This window comes from Aureobasidium pullulans, assembly GCF_000721785.1.
Source record: "Aureobasidium pullulans EXF-150 unplaced genomic scaffold scaffold_1, whole genome shotgun sequence".
NCBI lineage: Eukaryota > Fungi > Ascomycota > Dothideomycetes > Dothideales > Saccotheciaceae > Aureobasidium > Aureobasidium pullulans.
In genome coordinates this window covers 424,767-444,836 of record NW_021941021.1, presented here as the reverse complement: position 1 = coordinate 444,836, position 20,070 = coordinate 424,767, and the positions used below count along the sequence as shown (strand labels likewise).

Genomic DNA, 20,070 nt, shown 5'->3' with positions numbered 1-20,070 from the left:
TTGTATGCTTGGCATAGTCACCCTGTCCGTACCCCGCAGCCAAGCCTTACGGGTGCATAGCGGGTACATACGGGTGCACGCGGGTGCAAGGCTCGGCATGCCAAGCCATGTTTTGTATGTTTCGACGTCAAAGATACTGACGCCAAGGCTGTTTTTAACGTATAAAACAGAGACGAAAAAAGCCGATGTGCATCCCTATTTGGGAAGGGTTTGGCGACATCTGTCAAAGGCTCAGCGGGCGGCAGCGGCAGCCGACGCGCCGACCGTAACCTTGTCGCGGACCTCCGAGTGGTAGGTTTACCCGAGTCTGACTTCTTCCACAATTCGAGCGTCTCTCCTGTCTACTCCCCTTGCTTTCTGGGCACGAGGCTTGAGATTGCGGTCTGAAACAGAAGTCACGATCATCGAGATGATCGACGTGCTCCTGCTTCTTCTCCAGATCTCCGGATGGCTACCAGCCCTGAGGTGAGCTGGGAAGGATGAGACCTGCAGTACCTACCAAATATTCGGAATATCAAATCAACGGGTAGGGCATTGCATGGCATGAGGAGCCGACACGCTCTTCCAATACTTCAACTGAGTCTCCGAGGTTGACTGATCATTCATCGGACCGGAGACACCAGCTGTAATCTGCACGTTGTAGGTCCACCTCAGATTATCGTAGACCCGTTGTTCTTGCAAAAATCTCAGTCAACTGTATGGTCTTCAGATCTTCAACTCTGCAACGACGATGCCGTTGTCTTCGCGTGTTTCTGCATCGATCCAAGATCACGCTTGGATTATTGTACGAGTTGAAGATCTGGTATGCTGATCACATAACAATGCCATCTTGAAGATGATCAACAACCACTCGACGACAACGATTCTTATGACGGTGGCCACAGCGCTCGATACATTGACTGAAGCCACATACTACGCGGTTCAGTGACTATTGCGCAATGAGGCGTCCAGGGCAAATACGCCGCGGCTCAAGTCGGGACCCCAGGCGAACACTCCGGTCGTTGTTGGCAGATCAATGCCAACGCCTTCAACGGCTAAGGCCAGATGCAACTATCAACCACGAGCGCATATACATCTAAAACCACCTTGAACTCAAAACTAGAACCGGCGATAGGCCATGCTCTCGTATCATTCTGGAATGCAGTGTCTGTTGCTTAAATGGAAACGCATCACGCAGCACATTTGCCATCGAGCTTTTGCCCTTCTTGCATGACCAAATCAAGCCCTGGTGGTTTCCCAACTCTTGATTACCAAGCACGTTATATACTACCACGGCAATGTCAGAATTGATCAGAAGGCGTCTGTTCGCCATATTCGATGATGACAACCCGGATCCTGTAACACATCACTCTAGCTCCGTTCTGGGAAGAGCACTTTACAGCGGATTGACGATCCTACCACTTTTACTCACATGCTACTTGTTCTGTAGGTACTGCTGTCAAATATACTCAGGCGCTCATCTAATCTTGTACTAGGGCGTCGAGTCAAAGAAGTCCGCTGGCAGACCATCCGACACATTTCATGGATACGCTTCCTTGTCTATTCAAGCTATCTCGTGTCCATCGCCTTCTTCGTTGCGTCTATCGCAATCTCTGGCGTTGGTATACAAACGGCTGGTTTCTGTCGGACAGCAATCTACTTCTGCATCGCCTTCCTCTTCGTCGGCCGTCTCACAACACAACTTTTCCTCATCGAAAGAGCACACATCGCCAACTTGGACTACCTGCGCCGCCGTGATGACCCCATCTGGATTCTATCTACAGCATGCGTTGGCGTCTTTGCCACTTTCCTGTTCGTATGGGCATTCTTGAACCCCGTGGCCTATATCGCAAATAGCGATGGTAGGTGCCGCAAAGGCATCCCACCAGAGGTTGTCGCACCCCTCGAGATCTATGAGTGTATTACCTACATTATGCTCACTGGTGTCTTTGTCGTTATGCTTCGCCGCACAAGACAATGCGAGCTGTTCCCTTCTGTCCCGGAGCGCTTCACCACATTTGGCAAGAAGTTGAACCGCTTGAGTCACGTCAACAGACCCGGCAGTGCTAAGAAGAGCGCTGATATAGAAGAGGTGGAAATCGACACCCTGTCCTCTGCGATCATCTTGCCCGCCTCAACTCGTCCTTGCAAGTTGCGCGGATTGGCTTACAAGTCTTTGATCGGCACCATCTTGATCCTTGTTTGGGGTGTCATCAATTCTACGATCTTCTACGTTACTGGTGGACGCGAACATGTCTGGCTGTGTTTCATGCAGTGCAATATGGATAGTAAGTTTACCTTCCATGATCCAAGGTTATCAGCAAGTCACTAACCTCTTCTAGTCTTCCTCTCAGTCTGTGTATTACACTGGCTCACCGCAAACCCCAAGGAGCTCGAACGCAGCATGAGAGGTACCAGACCTAGTGTCACCGAGCTACCTGTTTTCCTCAGGGGCGACTCGATTTCTGAGCCTGTGCCTGCTAAGCTCTCCCCTTCATGCTCTTCCTCCGATTAGGAGTCCAAGAGACTATGTATATATTCCTGTCGCAACCTCAGATCCATAGATCAAAGTACTAATAGATAGACAAAAAGACATTTCTGCTGGCCGGAATTGGCTGAATCAACACATGAACTTGGTACCACAGTTGTCAACCTTCAGATGTACATGTGTGATGCTATAACTGTTGAAGAAGGTACTAGTAAATCTGTTTCAACATTGCTCCTTCCACCACCTCGAAATAGGGCGCCAAGTCTCTGCTGCAAGGGAGATAAGAATTCTGAATCTAGCCAGGGTCTCATGTCCAAGCCGTCCGTGTATTATCATCGTCAAAATGCATGACGATTTGTACGGTCAACTGCTTGTCCAGTGAGAGCAGTGATTTTTCGTGCTTGTATTGGACGATCAGACTATACTGACGATCACATCGTCATTTGACAGGTGGGAGCTATTTGCGGTGGAATCTTGAACAACGAGAAACTGGCTCGCTTTGTTTGCGTTGAGCTTCGTGACTCCCATCAATTCCTTTGTTGCTTTGAGGTCCTGCGAGTCCAGTTTGTAGATTGGATATGGAAGTTTGCAATTTTCTTTGTACATGTGGCTTCCGCATTCGAACGAGCGGGTTTTTCGAGTCAATAGGTCGTTTTCTTCTTCTTCTTGAAGACATGCGCGTTCAGACTCGGAGCAAATCACAGAATCTTGGAAAGTGAAGATGGAAATTACCATGCCGGACGTTGAGCCTGAAGGGCCACACACCTTCTACGCACCAGACCCTCCGGTAATCCCTCCATATGATCCGCCAGTACACTGGTCCGAAGTTTCTTCCGAATGGACAGCACATCTCAATTATAACAGAACCGGCTTCCATGTCTCCAGACTCGACCCTAATAATCCTTCAGGGTGCATACTCGGACCACCCAGTCAGATTCCGGACTATCACCCTCTGCTGGAGAAATATGGTATACAAGTCTTGGGAGAGTCCGGTTTCATAAACCACTTGGGAGTACCTCCTGCCGTGAACAACAACATTCATGGTCGACTTGCGTTTGCATGGTACAGAAATCCCATGATCGAAAAGAACAAAGAGATCCATCCCGTTTTGAGAAAAGAGCTTTGGCCCAACATAACTTACCGGGAGTGGAATCTGATGCAGCCATCTTTGCTCCTAGCATCGGCCATCTTGGATGATCCTGTCACCCTCAATTATTTCCATGCTCTCGCTGTTCCATCTGCTGAGATGGAGACACAATTTCACCACAGCGATACATTCGTGGGATATTGTAAAAATATGAGTATACCAGATGTGTTGACAGAGGCTGAGCAGATGGAAGTGTTTCGAAAGATGTACGCGGTCCGTGACTGGACGACTTGGTCATTCGGAGATTGTGAAGGATATTATGGCCTGACCAGTTGGCGAATCGATGCGACAGGTTTTCGGACTGTCCCTGCTTCCAAACCGTAAGGAATATGGAACTCGAACGTGCATTATCACTTGACAAGCTAACGATTGTTGAAATAGTGATACTCGCCAATCCGATATCAAACTCAACCGGAGACTGCTTGATGTCATCGATTGGTACGATTCCGCAGGACCATACGACCAAAGATATATGCAAATATTGCACGATGTCCATGTCATGGCTGATATTGAACCCGATCACCAATTCCAAATAAACCCGGATTCGGCCATCTACCGTACGATATTGATGCTGGCTGTCACCATGGTTCACGAATTCGTTCACGCTTTCAGCATGGCTTACTTCGAAAAAAGTGACTTCTCCGACGAGCCTGACGAACCGTGGGTAAAAGGCAACAGATCGAATGAACAAGGTCACTCATTCGAGGATTACATCTTCGGCGGCTTACCTGCCCCATTGATCATCTCCATACCACCCATGAGCCAAGATTTCGAGTGGATACAACTAGCCACTGCGCCCTTTGGTCTCTACACAACGCAGCAATGGGATCTCTGGGACTACAACAAGGAGCCGAATTATGATTCCTCGGGTTACATTGATCCTGATGATGGCGATTCGGACAACGCTACTGGTATCAGAGTCAAAGACGAGAATGATCCACCGCATAAACCATCACAACGGTATTTCCCTATACCTCAAGCGTGGTGTGAGTTTTTGTTTTCCGACGACTCATGGGCGGATCAAGTGATGAAGTACGGGTTGGCGGCGATCAAGGTTCCGAAGATCGAAAAGTGGAAGGTTATCAGACATCACAGTGGTGATACGGGATATTGGGATACTGGAGAAGACAGATGGAACGGAGGTGATGAAGATGACGACCTTGAGTTCTCGGGACCACATTGGGAGTGAGTTGGATTGAGATGAGCAACTTGGATAGCTCGGATCAGCAAGCTCACCTTCTTCATGGTCTCCGCCCTCCTCGTTTTCAACCATCTAGCCAGTTGCAATGATATCTCATCAGTATCATCGAGTAGCTTGTCGATGATTATATAAATTTGTTTGATATTGTAACTCTCAAATTCTGCGAATGTCATGACTGCTGCATTCTCATCGGGAAGAGCCTTGATATCGTTGATAATGTGTAACAACGATCCGCAAGGATTAGCGCTGTTCTGTGAGTATCGAAGCGCCATAATGGTCTTTCTTACCTTGAATGCAGATCCATTGGCCTGTGTCCTTGCTCCTACTATGTTCATGCTTTTCAGCAAGGCCTACCCCTGCATAATAGACGTTGATGCTGACATCTGCCTAACGCCGCACCTAGTGTTGGTGCTTGGCGTGCTGTTGCCGTCGCTGTGACCGACCCCGTCTTTCCTGTTCCTAATACCTCCGGTTACTTCTCTATCGCCTTCGCCACGTTGATCATGAAAGCGCGCACAAGGGCATGTTTAGTGTAATCACAGCACAAATCCACATCGCCGGAACAAGTAGATAAATGCTTAGGAGGAATCGGGGTGTGTCTTGGAGAGGTAGGTATGTCAAATTCCAGGGGACTAGAGTAGCAATCTCATGTAAGCTTCTCTGCCCACATTACCAAGAAGAATGACCAAGAAGAATGGCCAAGAAGAGCCGCGGTAATCAAGCTTCGAGAAATTGCTTACGCTTATGCGAGAAGACTTTTCTGACAATACCGTCGTGTGGTCCGTTGTCGGCCATTGATTCGGATCCTCCCTGATCACCGTGCGTTGAATCACGACTATTGTCATCGCCGCCCCGATAAAAAGCAGGCGGTATTGAGAAGTCGTCGTCATCCCGTTCCGTTGGTTGGGCTTTTGCAGGGTTTCCGACACGATTGGTCGGGACAGGCTCGGGATCGGAACTCTTCCTTTTCCTCGAAGAATTAAGACGCTTTGTCTGCTCACTGAGAAGCGAAAATGTGGTATATCCGGGCCGATCCTCATTCCTCGGTAAGGGGGGCGTCTTGAATTTTGGAACTCGACCGCCGCTTTTCTCAAGCAGTTGATTCCCATCCTTTCTCGGAGCAGATATCTCGTAGCGTGATGGAGGTGAGCGTTGGGAGTCTATGGGGTTGGGGTCTATGGGGTCAGGGTGTACGGAAGTCTGGTTGTCAGGGACAGGAGTGTGGTCGACCGACGCTGGGAAGTGAGAGTTCTCACCCGAATCCTGCCTGGTTGATGGTGCTTGTTCGACTCGGCGTCTTGTCTCAACATTCGATCGTGCGGTGGTTTGTCGCGCTGCAGGAAACTGTTGGTGTTCGCGAGGAGGACCAGTGAAGAAGGGCTTGGTAGGAAGTCTAGGGGTAGGGCCTTGACTGGCATTCTGCTCGATCGGGCCCGCAGCTAGAGCTTTGGCCCTCTGCTCGGCGGCCTTCTTCTCCCTGATTTTTGCTTTGTGGTCCTTGTAACGTTGCTTGGCCGGATCGACCTTTCCCTTAGCGTTGGTGACAGCCTTCAGGTAAGCGCCAGGGTCGTTGGTGTGCTGAACAGCAATCAACACAAGAGCTTGCATCGTGTAGGCAGCATCATTGCCTGCATTGTGAAGGTTCTCTGGATCAACACCAAGTCCAGCCATCAACTTGCTCAATCCGATGGTGGTCTTCTTAGTGCCAACGAATCTCTGAGTGTCGACGTCTTGGAGGATGTTGCCGCTTGCGTGGGGTGCGAAATTAAGTTTGTTCAAGTAAGCAGTATCGTTGGAAAGGCCGTGGCCGACAAGGACGAGTTTCCGTGAACCATTGTCTGATGCTCGTAATGGTTCGGAAGTGGGGTTGTTGAAGAGCTCGATGAGAGTGTCGCGGATGTGCTTGAGCGGAACCAACTCGGAGTGGCCAAAGTTGAATTTGTCAGGACAGCCGTGAACAAAACGCTTATTCACGAGATGTTTGTATTCCTTGATGATCATGTGACGGGTGTTTATTTTGGAGAGCCAATTCGATCCATCGGCACCTGGATCAGTGCCAACGACATGTCGGGAGTCCAGAATGGAGACACCAACCTCTGTGATCTTATCTTGGGAAAACTCGAAAGCTTCCAGGTCAACACAGACAAAGACAGGTTCGGCTGCTTTCAGACGTTCCACTCGCTCGAGGTCCTTGGGCTTTACTTTGAGATCGTCTGCAGCATTCCTGAGACCGAGAATATGCTGCATGGCCAGTAGCTCTGATTCCTTCTGAGAATTCATCACGCCGACTTCTTCCTCGATGACTACTTCAACTGGGTGTGGTATCGTTTGTATGATGAAGTCGGGGACTGCAGTTGGAGCTGTTCTGGCAGGTTGAGGGTCAGGCTTGCTGGTTTCGATGATTCCCAAATTTCGTCGACCAGTCCCAGTTGAGAGTGTGATTGAACTTCTAAGGGAGGCAATAGATGATGGTTTGATATTGGAACGGATCAAGCCATTTTTTAGGTGCAATAGCCGATGGGGTAGCATTCGTCAATACCAGTCGCGTAGTATTTCATTGAACAGACACCTTCCACCGAGTTATCTCTCAATTGGGAATTTCTGATTGACAATGGTCCAAAAGATATCAGGCGACTTGGTACAAAAGAACAATGGCGATGGATGATGACGGCGGCGAACTCGGAGATGGGGCCCGTGCACGCCGCATGCTGGAGTCGAGCATGATGAAGCAGCGGCGAACAAGAAACAGAGAAAGGACGACTTGACCGTTTTTCTCATTCTCATCGACAATCTCGTCAATCACAATGGCAACAACATCACTGCCGCGATCAGCGCTGCAGCGCTCCTTCCTCTCCGCCCGCCCTTCGCCGCAATGCCTCTCCCAGCGCATCTCTTCCCGCATCAGCCAACCCACCACCCGCACATTCTCTAAGAGCTCAACTATGCGATACAAGACTGTAGAAGAAGCGAAGTCGCGTTACCGCTTCGGTCCTTTCAGCTGGCAAGCCGGAATCCTGTTCTTGTCGGCCGGTGTCGGTATGGGCCTCTACTTCCGCTACGAGAAGGAGCGCATGGCCCGCAAGCGCATCGCCGAACACAGCAAGGGTGTCGGTCGTCCGCTGGTCGGTGGTCCCTTCCAGTTGATCGACCAAGACCGCAAGCCTTTCACCGAGCAAAATCTCAAGGGGAAATACTCTCTGGTTTACTTTGGATTCACACACTGCCCGGATATCTGCCCCGAAGAGTTGGACAAGATGGCCGGCATGATTGACAATGTCAAGGAGAAGCACGGGGATGTTATGAGACCTGTCTTTATCACATGCGACCCTGCAAGAGATACCCCCGAGGTCACAAAGGAGTACTTGAAGGAGTTCCATGACGATCTGATTGGTTTGACTGGAGAGTACGAACAAGTCAAGGCTACCTGCAAGGCTTTCCGTGTCTATTTCTCGACACCGCAGAATGTCCTGCCTGGTCAGGATTACCTCGTAGACCACAGCATTTACTTCTACCTCATGGGTGAGTCTCATCGACATTTACATATCTGGACTCGAGCTAACAAAAAACAGACCCCGAGGGTGACTTTGTCGAGGCCATTGGCAGAAATTTCACCGTCGAGCAAGCATCAAGAGTCATCAACGACCACGTTGCCGACTGGAAGGGCAAGATTGACAAGTCTGCCTAGACCACTGCACATATTACCAAAAATGTACGAATAGTAGACGACATGTAAAAACACTCTGTACAATACAACCCATATGCCACAAACTCTATGATATGAATCAAATGGTCAGCCTCCCCTTATCATGAAGCACCTGGCGCACAGCTGTGAATGTGCACAACTCCACGTCACCCTCAAACATGTGTACTAGCTTCCAAGCCACTTGGCTTTCGACGACTCGTGCCTTCAGACTCGCCGTTCATGCGAGTTTGGTGCTACTTCTTCTCCTCTCCCTTCCAAATCAAAAGACCCTTTCCATACAACCCAGAAATAAACCCAACACCTCTCTTCTCATCAAGCGCAATACTGCTGGACGAAACAATCTCAGTCCCAACATAAACATCCTCCACACCCTTCTCTCTAGTCCACTGAACCACATAACTAGGCGCCACAGCATCACAGCCCTTGGATGTAGTATCCTCGCCGCAGTTCTCTCTTTGCTCGACAAATTTCGTCAAAGAAGACAAATGAGCATGACCAGCAATAAACAGCTTGCCCCCAGCAACATGCAGATTATCCGGGAAGAATGACAACGGAATCGCCTCCCTGTAGCTGAGTGTAGGCGGAGCACTGCTTTTGTCGATATTGTAAAGTAAAACTTTGGCCGAAGCACTAGATGCCACAGCAACAGTACTCTCATTGACCACCGCGATACCATTGGCAAAAGCCACTCTAGCGACTTGCGTAGCCTCTTCTGTCTTGAGATTAACATGTGTAACGCCACCCAGAGGAAGACCGAGATACGTCTCCACCATGTTCATAATTTTCGAACCCTTAGGGGTGAAGAAATGATCATTGGTTACCAAGACCTCGGTGGCGGAGATTTGGACAACGGCATTAGGGGCGCGGAGGTAGGGTGAGGAAATACTGCGGATGTAGGTTGCGGAGTTGCCGTGGCGGGAAAAGTGGAATTGGTCCAGAGTGCTGCCGGTGGTTGCGTGGTTTACTGCTAAAAGGGTGTTGGTGGGGAGATGCAGGGAAAGGCCTAAGGGGTGGAAAGAGTAGTTCTCGGGGGTGTTAAGAAGGCGGATTGTTTCGAGGGAAGGGGTTGAACGGGAGTAGTCGTAGAGGTAGAGTTCGCCATTCTTGGGTTGTGTTTTGCCGAAGATGCCCTGGAAAGTATTTGTTGGTATGGGAGAGAATGAGATGGAGGGAATACTTACCATAACAGTGTTCCAGACATCTCTGCCTTCATCGCAGCCAATGACCACGTATCCGGCTTGATCGTCTACCACCAGGTCTTCGCAGTTTCTCAACTTGTCTGCATACTTAATTTCATAGTTGCCTTTCTCAGCCATCCATCCTCTGGAAGTGGTGATCTTGGAAGGATGGTTGATCGTTTCGAGATTGTACAGCAAAGATAAGCGTGTGTAAATATGCGGTACGCAGGCCGCGATGAGCAAAAGGAGCTATCATCGTTAGAACGTGCCAAGATTGAGGAGGTTTTGTAACACACGATATTGAGCTTGAGACCCATGGCGTAGAAGCACGATCAACGAGAAGGGTGACGGACACAAAGTAAGCAGGTGAGGTCAACTTCGGAGATGATCGCTCGTGCTTTTGTAACGGCTTTTTCGTGTTTACAACTCGTCTAGATTTATACGATCGTAGTAAGGATAATCACACATTCACAAGCCTGGGTTCCAAACGATGTTCGAAAAGTGTGGCAGCTGTGACTTGTCGGAGTGTAAGCGGAGGTTCAAGGTGAAGTCGACCCCGCTCGTGGCCAAGGTGCTTTGTCCGGCAGTCACCCTGCCGCTTACAATTTTGTGCTTGAATTCATCGCATCGTTCCTTCCTGTATCGACAAAATATATTACCGACTCAGATGCTGTTATCGTCGTAGCTGAAAATGCTTCCTTGAGTTTTCAAGACTCGGTATGACGAAGCGCTGCGATCCTGCAACGAATACGCGGCTGCAGACCATGGCGCGACTTCACGCGTTAGTACGACGCAACAGAGAGCAGCAAATTGATGGTGATACTCAGAGATAAGCAGTACCTATGCGACACAGGAGTTTGGCATCAACAGTATACACGCTGCAAGATTGTATCGTCTTGCAACATATCTAGAGCATGCAGATTACACTCATCATCCTACGAAATATCCGCTAACTACATATCTGAAATCCATAAAAACTTCTTGGGGGAGACAAAATATAACTTATTGCGAAAGTTCTTTTTTTCTTCTCCTCTTTTCAAAAAAAAAAAATTAACTCTATAGATAGTTATAATGCGGATCCTTCAAGGAGATCATGGCAAGATGTCGCTGTCGCTCTCAGCAAAAACCCACTCGATATCAAAATAACACTATGCATTCGGATGACCACACGCGCAGACACATGTGAAAGTGAGAATCATGTTCGAACTCCGAAGTGAACTGGAAGACTCGTCAGGTCAAGTTTGGATGTATCAGTAGTCAGTATGTAAACTCTAGAGACACGTCAATCGCGGCTCCAAAGCGCCAGGGGCTGAGAAAATCAGCCTGTCAAGATACAAGATAGTTTTGTGGTCTTGGTGATTGGCCAGAGAGAGCGTGCTAATGTGTCGCTCTAAAGGGACAAGCACTCAATTCTGAAAAACACCATGCATTGTGATGGCTATGGAAGCAGCTCTACACGGAAAACAGAGCAAAAGTGGTGCTATAGTCATTGGCGCTCCTGAAATAGCTGCAGCTGTGTCAATGATGCGAGTGTATGTATCGGATTCCATGTGCAGGTGGCAGGTCGACGTTCAAACAAGATTTGATCAGAATTTGATCCACATATACAAGTGAAGATGGGCGGCAGGCATCATGATATGAACAAATCTTTCCATTGTATGTATGAAGAAGACATTAAAGAATATATGTCGGACAATCATAAGAGTCCAAGGCATAAAGTCGTCGTGAAGCTGAAAAACTGGTATCTCATCCCGCCCACCACCCAAAACCATTATACATGACCCGATTTCTTTTTTTTTTTGCAAGTTGTTTAGCAAGAGTCGCCAGGGCAGGCGATGTTGGTACCATAGGGCGAAGGACCGGCAATACCGGCGATCTGGAAGACGGCGTTGATGACACCTCCGATACCTTCTCCGGCAATGAGACCACCAGCGACGGCGAAACCATAGATGTCGAAGTTCTTGGGGTTTCTCTTTGCCCAGAAGTAAGCAGGGACCGCTCCTATGACCATCGCACTACCGTAGATTGTGGCGTTAAGAACAAAGGCGAGGGCGATACACATGACGTTAGGGTGGTAAGCCTTGTACTTCTCCCACTTGCCAGTGTAGGCGTAGTGACGAATGACGACCATGACACCACCGAAGATGGCGAAGGCAATGGCGAAGTAACCGGAGGTTTTAGGGACAGGGAAGACCGGGTCGGTAACAGCGACAGCAACAGCGCGCCAGGCACCCACAGAGGGGGCAGCAAAGGGGCAGGTTTCAGCTTCAACGTCGATGATGCAGGGGTAGGCCTTGCTGAAAAGCATGAACATAGCAGGGGCAAGGACACAGGCAACAATCGTGCCCAGACCCTGAGCAACCCATTGCTGGAAAGGCGATGTGCGGAGAAGGTAACCAACACGGAAGTCACCAACCAAGTCAGAGGCCTGACCAGCACCGATGGAGGCGAGCGAACCACCGATCAAGTTGAGGCGCTGAGCGTGCTCGGTCATCCAGTGCTCACCCTTGGTGGCACCACCAAGGACAAGCTGGGAGGCCTTGGAAGCAGCGGTCAAAGGAGTAACATCAGTGACACCAGCGCACTGGACGGCAAGGATAGCGAAGAAGAAGGCCAGGAAGACAGAGAGAAGGGACATGCCGACGGGCATATCGTACTGGACACCGAGAACGATGCAGCAGGCGATAATGCTGAGAATGAGGATAGGGCCCCACATCCAGATCTTGACCAACTCGTGGTCTTCAGCAGAATCGTAGATGACGTCCTTCTCCTCCTGGTCCTTGACGTTGATGGTTGCGCCGCTCATACCAGCCTTTGCGGTCATGGCGTTGAAGCCCTTAGCAGCTCCACGACCCATTGCCTTGAACATGATGAAGAAGACCTTGTACTGGAGGAAGAGCTCGGTGAAGGAGATGACAATCATAGCCAAGACACCGGGCCAGAGGAGCCAGTAACGAGGGCTGGGGTGGTCCTTGTTGGCATATTTGGCGCTCAAAGAGTAGTAGCTTCTAATAGCATCCCATTTCGGGTCGTCAGGGTAAGGTTGAGAGCCAACTGAGAGAAGAGATCGAGTCAGCAAAGTTCTAATGAGGGCGTGGTACTCATCCAACAAGCCAGCTCAAAAATAGACTCCAAAATCATCAAATGGCCCCCTAATCACCACCTTGTTGATTTTTGTCATATTTGTAAGACTGACCCGCGGACATTATACCATTAGCTTCAAACTTACAGGCAATGCCGTTATGGACCAAGGCAGGGCCTATGACACCCCATGCAAGGACACTACCACCGAAAAATGAAAGTGCGACGTTTAAACCGACGAGCATTCCAGACCCAATGAAGGCAGGGGTCCATTCAATGAACCAACCCCAGTTCTCAAGAACGATGGCCTTGTTGTTGTAGTTGCCCCAGATGAAGAACCAGGTAAAGATGTGCCAGTCGAAAAGGATACCAGTGGCATACTGGGAGACGACACGGAGGAGGAGAGCAAAGACGAAGGAGTAACTCAGAGCCTTCATCTTCAGCTTAGCAATGGCCTCACCAGTAGCAGCTGCGTGCATACTGCGGATGGTCAAAGCACAAGCGGATGGGGTGGGGAAGATCAGGTTGAGCTCCCTGGCGACGTAAATGATGAAGAACTTGCGGAGAGGGGTGGCGAAGGCGAATCCGAAGTAAGCACCAACAATGGTGAGGGAGATGAGTCTGCCGAAATCCTCCTTGGGTGTAGACAGAAGCTTCAGCTGGTACAAGGCCGGAATACCAGAAACCATGACCGAACCCAAACCTCCAGCAGCTGTAGCAGCGGTTTGAACGATGTTGTTCTCACGAGGACCGAAGGATCCACCGAGGATAGGGAAAGTCTCAGGGAGAGCCTTGGAGAGAGGCTTGAGAACAGCGAAACCAATGATGGCACCGAAAAGAGAGGCACCGAAAGTCCAGCCAGTCTTCAGACCGAGATAAATGTTGGAGGCGTTGACCAAAGCACCACAGATACATCCAATGACCATGGCACGGACAGTGACGACCCAGTGACGCTCCTCGGGCAGGTCGTCGTAGGGTGCGAAGGGGTCTGCAATGGTACCCTCATCGTAGTCGGTGTCCTCCATGGCCTTTACCACGTTGGGGTCCTTCTCGTCGAGCATTGTGCGGTCCTTGTCCATAGAGTTGACGGAAAGAGTCTCTTGGTGCTTCTCGCCATGGACATCAATGGTGCCCATAGGCTATGGATGTATAGGTCAGCTACTATACATCATTGAGTATATCAATCAAAAGAGACATACCTCAGCCTGAACCTCGACAACACTAGGCATGGTGGATGTTCGTGAATTGACACAGATACAATGGCACAAGGCTGGGGGGTAGAGAAGGCATATTTATCCAGGAGTCCTAAGGATGACTACCACTCCTGGGCGCACCATCGCTTGTGATAAGCCCACAGATACGGGTCATCCTGAGCTGTCCGTTACGGTGGCTAGAACCTAACATTAGGCCCTAGTCCGGGTTGCAGATATTGGACCATGATAGGCGAGCTTTCGGTGACTGGTGTGAATTCGATCTTGGCTATGCTTGGCCTGTTCGCCAAGCAGATCTGCTCTTGTCTCCTTCCAATTCGAGTAGAATGCGACCTCATTGTGGCGGATAATCAACACCCGCGCGCATAAAAAGCATCTTGACGGAAGATAGACAACGTGTGATTTGAGTCACGGAATCCTTCATTGGAGGCTTGTCGGTCGCTCGTGATTATCCTCGCGGTTGTGTCTAGTTTGAGGCCTGCTGCAAAGACGTGATCCGTGAACTCGGCTAATTATCCATCTGTCTCTCCACAGACCCTTGAACACGGACGTTTTCCCCAGTGATATTAGCAAATGGAAATTAGGAAGGTGGAGGTTTCCACGGTTTCAAAGACCACTTCCACTTCGGCCTTCGCGATGACTCTTCTCGACCACTGCGACCAAAGCTCAGCAGCCTGTTCCCTTGTGCTTCCGGACTCCGGCGATCATGTCAATGGTAGGGCGGCCGGTCAACAAGCGTGCGAATGGACTCTCACGCGACCTGATCGAGAATCACTCCATGGGGTTTCGATATCACTCTCGTATTCCTGTTTGGGGCAAGATAAGAAGCAAAGTCAACATGTCGTAGGATGATGAGCCTTTACTGGTTCTTCTTGGTATGGACAAAGTACCAGTGTATCTTCAAATTGCGGCTTGTCCGACGGTAATACGGACGTACAAACTTACCTGCCCGAAACGAAAGAACTTCGACGTGAAGTCGAGTTGACCAACCAAGAGCCTCAAGCCTCACAAGCAAGATCAAGCCTGCCGGAACCCACTCATTTGCCTCGGTCCTTTCTTTGTGGCTGACGCCAAAGTTCGCGGAGTGCATGGCCGCCAAGGGTTCAAGCGAAAAGCTTCCCTCCTTCCTTCGCACGCGCGAAACGGCCACTTAAGGCTCTATCGGGCAGGTCCGTAAGCATATCCAAACCTGCTGTCACATCTGACACAAAGAAAACACACCGAAAAATGATTTTGGAGGATCCGGCCACTGCTTCGCTCTATCTTCTGACCTCCTGCATTGCGCCACGGATTGCTTATTATGCAACCGAAATTGATTGCACCTTATGTCGGAATGCCATATCTTGTCGACAACGTCGAGATGTGATCTGAAACTTGGCATCTCGTGTCTGTAGGATGACTCGGTCTAAGGAAGCGAGACACCAAAGAGGGGTTTCTGTGATAGGATTCCTCGGTTCCTCCCATTGTGACTTCTTGAAAGATATTGACAGCAGCAGCAAGATGCTGAACGACCATGACAACACATGACATGGCAGCATATGCACCGGCGGGCTACGCCCCGTCTCACCTGGTTTTGGACGTGACGATTGGGTGGCCACACTCCAATTTATGTGTTGCTGATCACAAGAGACTGGATTGTTCTGTCCATGGCGCTGTCTGACGACTCGAGAAAGCGCGGTTCGTAGATGCGCAATGACTGAGGCCTGCATGGATAAGCCTTCAACGCATCTCTTGGGCCGCCAAAATTCGCCACAATCCTGCAGTGCTTCTTGGCCAGCCTTGTATCTCTGGACGGTCCGTGAATCAAGCAAATGGGCTGGCTCGAATGGGGGCACAACATAATACGAGCAGGTATGCTCTTCATATTGGCCCTGGGCTCTCACTGGGCAGACGTATTAATGCTAATGGCGGCGTAATGTTTTTGAAAAAGTGCTTCTGCCCGTGTGAGAGGTTTTGTCACTCTTCTGTTGTCTTACAGCCATCTCTAGGAGCATGAAAGCTGTGGAGATGCATGATGCTTTTGTCTCACAGGGACTTTTCATCGAGATAAGCTATCTATTCTACACGCCCCTATCAGATTCCGACTCCAGACCTTGCAATATCGTGTCATTCGACAGATGTAAGCATAATTAACTCCGGCAAATAAGGAGAGGTGTATCTCTCTTTTACCCGCGACGGCCAGACTGTGAGATGGAGGCACGCTTATTTGGTTGTCTTACTTCTTTGAGAGATAGGGGTCGCGGAGATGGCAAAGAGGATAAGTCTTTGATACAAGGAGGCTACAAGATTTGGCCTTCGCCCCATCATAACTTCTTCCTTCTGCCACTTCGATGCGATATACAAGATATGCCCGATCAAGGATGACCCAGTCAGGAAGACATCGTCACAACGCTCAAGGACCGTCGGCAGCGAGCTGATCACGACGAGTAAAGGAAGAACGCGGGTACTGAGTAGCAAAGCTAGGATTTCCGCAGCTCCAGTCGCCTTGCTCTGGCCGAACGACGTTCCCTCATCTTGAGATCAAGCTACAGCTGCAGTGCACCACGTAGCGTCTCGACTTTCGAAGACCCTCTTGATCTCAGAGAAGCTTTCTTTGGGAAGTCCCATGATGAGAGTGTTCTGAGGAACCACTCTTCAATCTTAGAAGTTTTCAAACATGCTCAATGTTTTCCAGACACGTTCGGCAGATAATCAACCAGGTAATGTGCTTTCACACTGACGATTTGTTCTCTCCCTCTGTGTTATTGGGGTCCATCCTCGTCCATGTCCATTGGTCGTCAGCGGTACCGCGGCTCTATCTTTTCCCTATCCAGTAATGTAAAAGTGGAATTTTGGGTTGATGTGCCACTTTCATCTCTCGGTATCTACGTCCACCCTTCTGAGAATAGTTAAAAACGTACATCGACAACTATTCGACTTGTTGGCAGTATCGCCATGGTTGAAGGAATTGTGAGTTTGATATCCATGGCAGAAATAACGGGAGGGTTACCGCCCCACCGAATGTCTTGGCGTCAATCGACCTCTATCGCCTTTCTTGTTGACTGATTCTGCTCTTGCGGCCTTGCCCAACATCACCGCTCCTTTCGGCATAGTCTACAAAAGCTGATGCTAATTCAGATCTTTTCTGAGTATGGAGCTCGAGTATCTAGGGTGTATCCATGGTGTACCCATACCTATGAACAGGTTTTGTGGGTCCATTTCGAAACCAACTCCGTTATGCATGCGAGTCAGCGAATCAGCTACGGCACAGCCTGCATCCTACGACTATCATTCATTTAATGTTGTGTTTACAGCCTGCAAACATCTGCAATAAGACGCCTGGAAGCCCTGTGTTCCGTCGACTTTCAATTTAAACCTTGGTCAACAAAGGTTAGTAAGCTCATTGAGACCTGGGCAGCAGGCAGCATTATTATGTCGCTACATGTCTCTTCTTCTTCTCGTCGCTCTTTCGCGTTTCTCGTAGTTTGAGGTTAAACACTTTTGTGTGCTATAGCTATCCTTTCTCATGCTGTCCTTATTGACACTCGGGCTTTTGACCCAGGTATGCCTCGCGAGTGATTATTGGATCTCGAAGTGGAGCGAAACACCTGGTATGTGGCCGATGATGAAATTTTCAATCCTTGTGCTAACTTCGCGCAGTTGGTCCTGATGGTATGCACAATGGCCTTATCTTATGCTCCTCAGTCCATTGCTGACCTGTGCACAGGTCCATGGCACGCTTTGAACGTCTCATGGGACAACAATCCACTGCAGACGTTTTCAATGCTTCCATCACTCACGAAAACGTCGCTTCTTATCGCAGAAGATGCTTGTTCTCGACAGCAGTCAATATGTCCGAATCAAGTACAATCTGGTGACTGGCCTATGTGGACATCCTCGGCAGCACACGAACCATATCTTAAGATGGATAGCAACTTGTTTGGTGCAGATTCCTGGGACGACACTGTTTCATCACCTCTGAATGTTTCGGGCGATGGCCAATGGGTCCATGAGAGAGGCATCATATGGAACACCGACAATGACTCAGCAGTGCTTAATGACCAGGCAGTCACCTTGACACATAATTTCACCGTGAACTATCCGGGGCGCGAGGGATATACGGTGAACACCGGATACTTCTCCCTCTATGGGGCTGAGAAAAGCGCCACATGGCTCAACGCTACTGGATCCAACGTGACCCAAGACCTTCAATTGGCTACTGTGCAGAATGTATCAGCCGCTTCATCTCTCTCTTATGGACTTCACATTGGCTCTCCAAGTTTGAACATAACACCAAGTCTAGTTCTGGGCGGTTACGACAAGTCTCGTTGCCTCGGTGGGCTGGTCACTAGCCACAGTCAGACATTCCGGCTGGTCAACATTGGATACGGAGCTGAAGGCAGAGGATGGCCTTTCACGACGGGTGGACACAATCCGGTCAATGCTTCGTCCAACTCCCGTGGTGGATTGCTTGTAAACAATGCGCCTCTCCAGGTCTTGGCCAACCCAGGTGTTCCATACATGTATCTCCCTCGCGACTCGTGTGACGCGATCGTGGAGTATCTTCCGGTGACATTTGACCCTGAGCTCGGCTTGTACATCTGGAATACGACTGATCAGCACTACACGGAAATCACAAAAAAATTAGCTTGGTTGTCGTTTACCTTCGTGAGTTCTCCCAACACCCCTAAAGAAGCAGAAGTAAAGATCTACGTACCATTCGCGCTTTTGGATCTGGAGCTTGATTCTCCTCTCACCACTTCGAAGACTCGATACTTTCCATGCAGTCCGTTCACCCCTCGCGAAGGTCAGCCTTATCATCTAGGACGCGCTTTCTTGCAAGCAACCCTTCTAGCCCAAAATTGGGAGACCAACACTACCTGGCTTGCCCAAGGGCCTGGTCCGGATCCAATTGAAGCGCCGCAACCCGTCACAATTGATAGAGATGATACCAGTATTTCATTGGTGAACTGGGTGCGCCCATGGTCGGATACTTGGAACACGACAATCCCCTATTCCGACTGGTCGTCGTTGCATGATGTCAACGCTCCTGACTCGATTTCTCTGTCCGGTGGCGAGATTGCAGGAGTTGTCATCGGTGTAGTTGCAGCTGTTGTGATCATCGCTGCGGTTGTGTTCTTCTTCGTCCGCCGCCGTCGCTCCAAGGCTAGATATGGAGACGTGGATCTGATCTCGTTCGCGGATAGCGAGAGCGGTGCACCCAAAGCAATGGAGCTTGAGACCAAGGGCCCTGTCGAAGCTGCATCTTCGCGTATCTATGAAGTGGAGAGCGAAGCCGCTCTCGAAGCCGCGTCTTCGCCTATCTTCGAAGTGGATAGTCCAGGAAAGTACTCACACGTGAGTGAACTGCCATTCAGTCCAGCAAAGGGACATATCGCGGAGCTCGATGGTGGTATAGCTGAGCTACCTGCTCACGACGTGCACAGCGAGTTCAAAACATCCTAAGTGTTGAGATGAATGACAAGACACCCAGAGGCACTCCTCCCCGTGTGCTAAAGTTTGTCACTGACACTGCTGTCAAAATGCACGATGATTTTCAAAAGCAGAACTAGGTTCAAGGAGAGGGCGTCAGTTAGTCGCTCTCTGTGGACGATGTCCTCTTACTCAAAACCAATGTGCATTTTGATGGCTGGAACGACGCGCATCGACGCAGCTTGAGAGTACCTGTCCGCATTCTGTGGACTTGAAATAGAGTACATCACCGCATGCAGTGGTGTCAATCATCAAGTTCCACTCTCCGACCTGTTCAAAAAGAGTCTCTTGCAACGAAGGTTTCTTCTTCTTCTTCTGTCAACTACTACACCAACCTGACCGCGTTCCGTGGCCTTGAAGAGGACTACATCATTGCCTGCAGTGTCTGCCCATCCACTCGCCCACGCCCTACGCGCGCGCGGCAACCGTAGAAAGCACTCACATCTGTGAACCCTCATCTTGATGCTATTTTCTGCTCTCGGCGGCGAAGAACAAATCAACACACCTTGCATACCGTCCATTATAGAATCGAGCACCTCGCGGCGACACGAGATCATAAACTTGATGTAAACCCGGTCATGTTCTCGAAGTGAACACGGGACAAAGAAGG

At 49.7% G+C, this 20,070-nt stretch overlaps 9 protein-coding genes across 9 annotated transcripts; 6 read left to right on the top strand and 3 right to left on the bottom strand.

Annotated features, from left to right (window-relative positions):
* Positions 1–1,230: 1,230 nt before the first annotated feature.
* On the top strand, positions 1,231–2,606 carry M438DRAFT_360753 (uncharacterized protein). Its single transcript, XM_029907460.1, has 3 exons — positions 1,231–1,425; positions 1,476–2,267; positions 2,322–2,606. Exons 1-3 carry the CDS (start codon positions 1,278–1,280, stop codon positions 2,492–2,494), a joined length of 1,113 nt encoding a protein of 370 aa, XP_029765413.1. The 5' UTR covers positions 1,231–1,277; the 3' UTR covers positions 2,495–2,606.
* Positions 2,607–3,051: 445 nt separating this feature from the next.
* Positions 3,052–3,939, top strand: M438DRAFT_379246 (uncharacterized protein; the record flags this gene model as incomplete). Its single annotated transcript, XM_029908868.1, has 1 exon — positions 3,052–3,939. Exon 1 carries the CDS (start codon positions 3,189–3,191, stop codon positions 3,936–3,938), a length of 750 nt encoding a protein of 249 aa, XP_029765412.1. The 5' UTR covers positions 3,052–3,188.
* Positions 3,940–3,966: 27 nt separating this feature from the next.
* Positions 3,967–4,956, top strand: M438DRAFT_3034 (uncharacterized protein). The gene has a single exon (XM_029902159.1). It carries the CDS (start codon positions 4,087–4,089, stop codon positions 4,801–4,803), a length of 717 nt encoding a protein of 238 aa, XP_029765411.1. The 5' UTR covers positions 3,967–4,086; the 3' UTR covers positions 4,804–4,956.
* On the top strand, positions 4,895–5,392 carry M438DRAFT_3025 (uncharacterized protein). Its single transcript, XM_029902135.1, has one exon. It carries the CDS (start codon positions 4,987–4,989, stop codon positions 5,251–5,253), a length of 267 nt encoding a protein of 88 aa, XP_029765410.1. The 5' UTR covers positions 4,895–4,986; the 3' UTR covers positions 5,254–5,392.
* A 140-nt stretch (positions 5,393–5,532) lies between these two features.
* Positions 5,533–7,095, bottom strand: M438DRAFT_350661 (uncharacterized protein; the record flags this gene model as incomplete). Its single annotated transcript, XM_029906663.1, has 1 exon — positions 5,533–7,095. The coding sequence occupies one exon, from the start codon at positions 7,093–7,095 to the stop codon at positions 5,533–5,535; it is 1,563 nt and encodes a 520-aa protein (XP_029765409.1).
* A 662-nt stretch (positions 7,096–7,757) lies between these two features.
* Positions 7,758–8,500, top strand: M438DRAFT_262400 (SCO1 protein; the record flags this gene model as incomplete). The annotated part of the gene is made up of 2 exons (XM_029899816.1): positions 7,758–8,334; positions 8,385–8,500. 2 exons carry the CDS (start codon positions 7,758–7,760, stop codon positions 8,498–8,500), a joined length of 693 nt encoding a protein of 230 aa, XP_029765408.1.
* Positions 8,501–8,751: 251 nt separating this feature from the next.
* Positions 8,752–10,013, bottom strand: M438DRAFT_262505 (uncharacterized protein; the record flags this gene model as incomplete). Its single annotated transcript, XM_029899824.1, has 3 exons — positions 8,752–9,648; positions 9,700–9,945; positions 9,993–10,013. 3 exons carry the CDS (start codon positions 10,011–10,013, stop codon positions 8,752–8,754), a joined length of 1,164 nt encoding a protein of 387 aa, XP_029765407.1.
* A 1,493-nt stretch (positions 10,014–11,506) lies between these two features.
* On the bottom strand, positions 11,507–13,802 carry M438DRAFT_262135 (oligopeptide transporter; the record flags this gene model as incomplete). The annotated part of the gene is made up of 2 exons (XM_029899792.1): positions 11,507–12,750; positions 12,926–13,802. 2 exons carry the CDS (start codon positions 13,800–13,802, stop codon positions 11,507–11,509), a joined length of 2,121 nt encoding a protein of 706 aa, XP_029765406.1.
* Positions 13,803–17,073: 3,271 nt separating this feature from the next.
* On the top strand, positions 17,074–19,572 carry M438DRAFT_2995 (uncharacterized protein). Its single transcript, XM_029902026.1, has 4 exons — positions 17,074–17,357; positions 17,482–17,578; positions 17,628–17,639; positions 17,695–19,572. Exons 2-4 carry the CDS (start codon positions 17,494–17,496, stop codon positions 19,431–19,433), a joined length of 1,836 nt encoding a protein of 611 aa, XP_029765405.1. The 5' UTR covers positions 17,074–17,357; positions 17,482–17,493; the 3' UTR covers positions 19,434–19,572.
* The last annotated feature ends 498 nt before the right edge of the window (positions 19,573–20,070 follow it).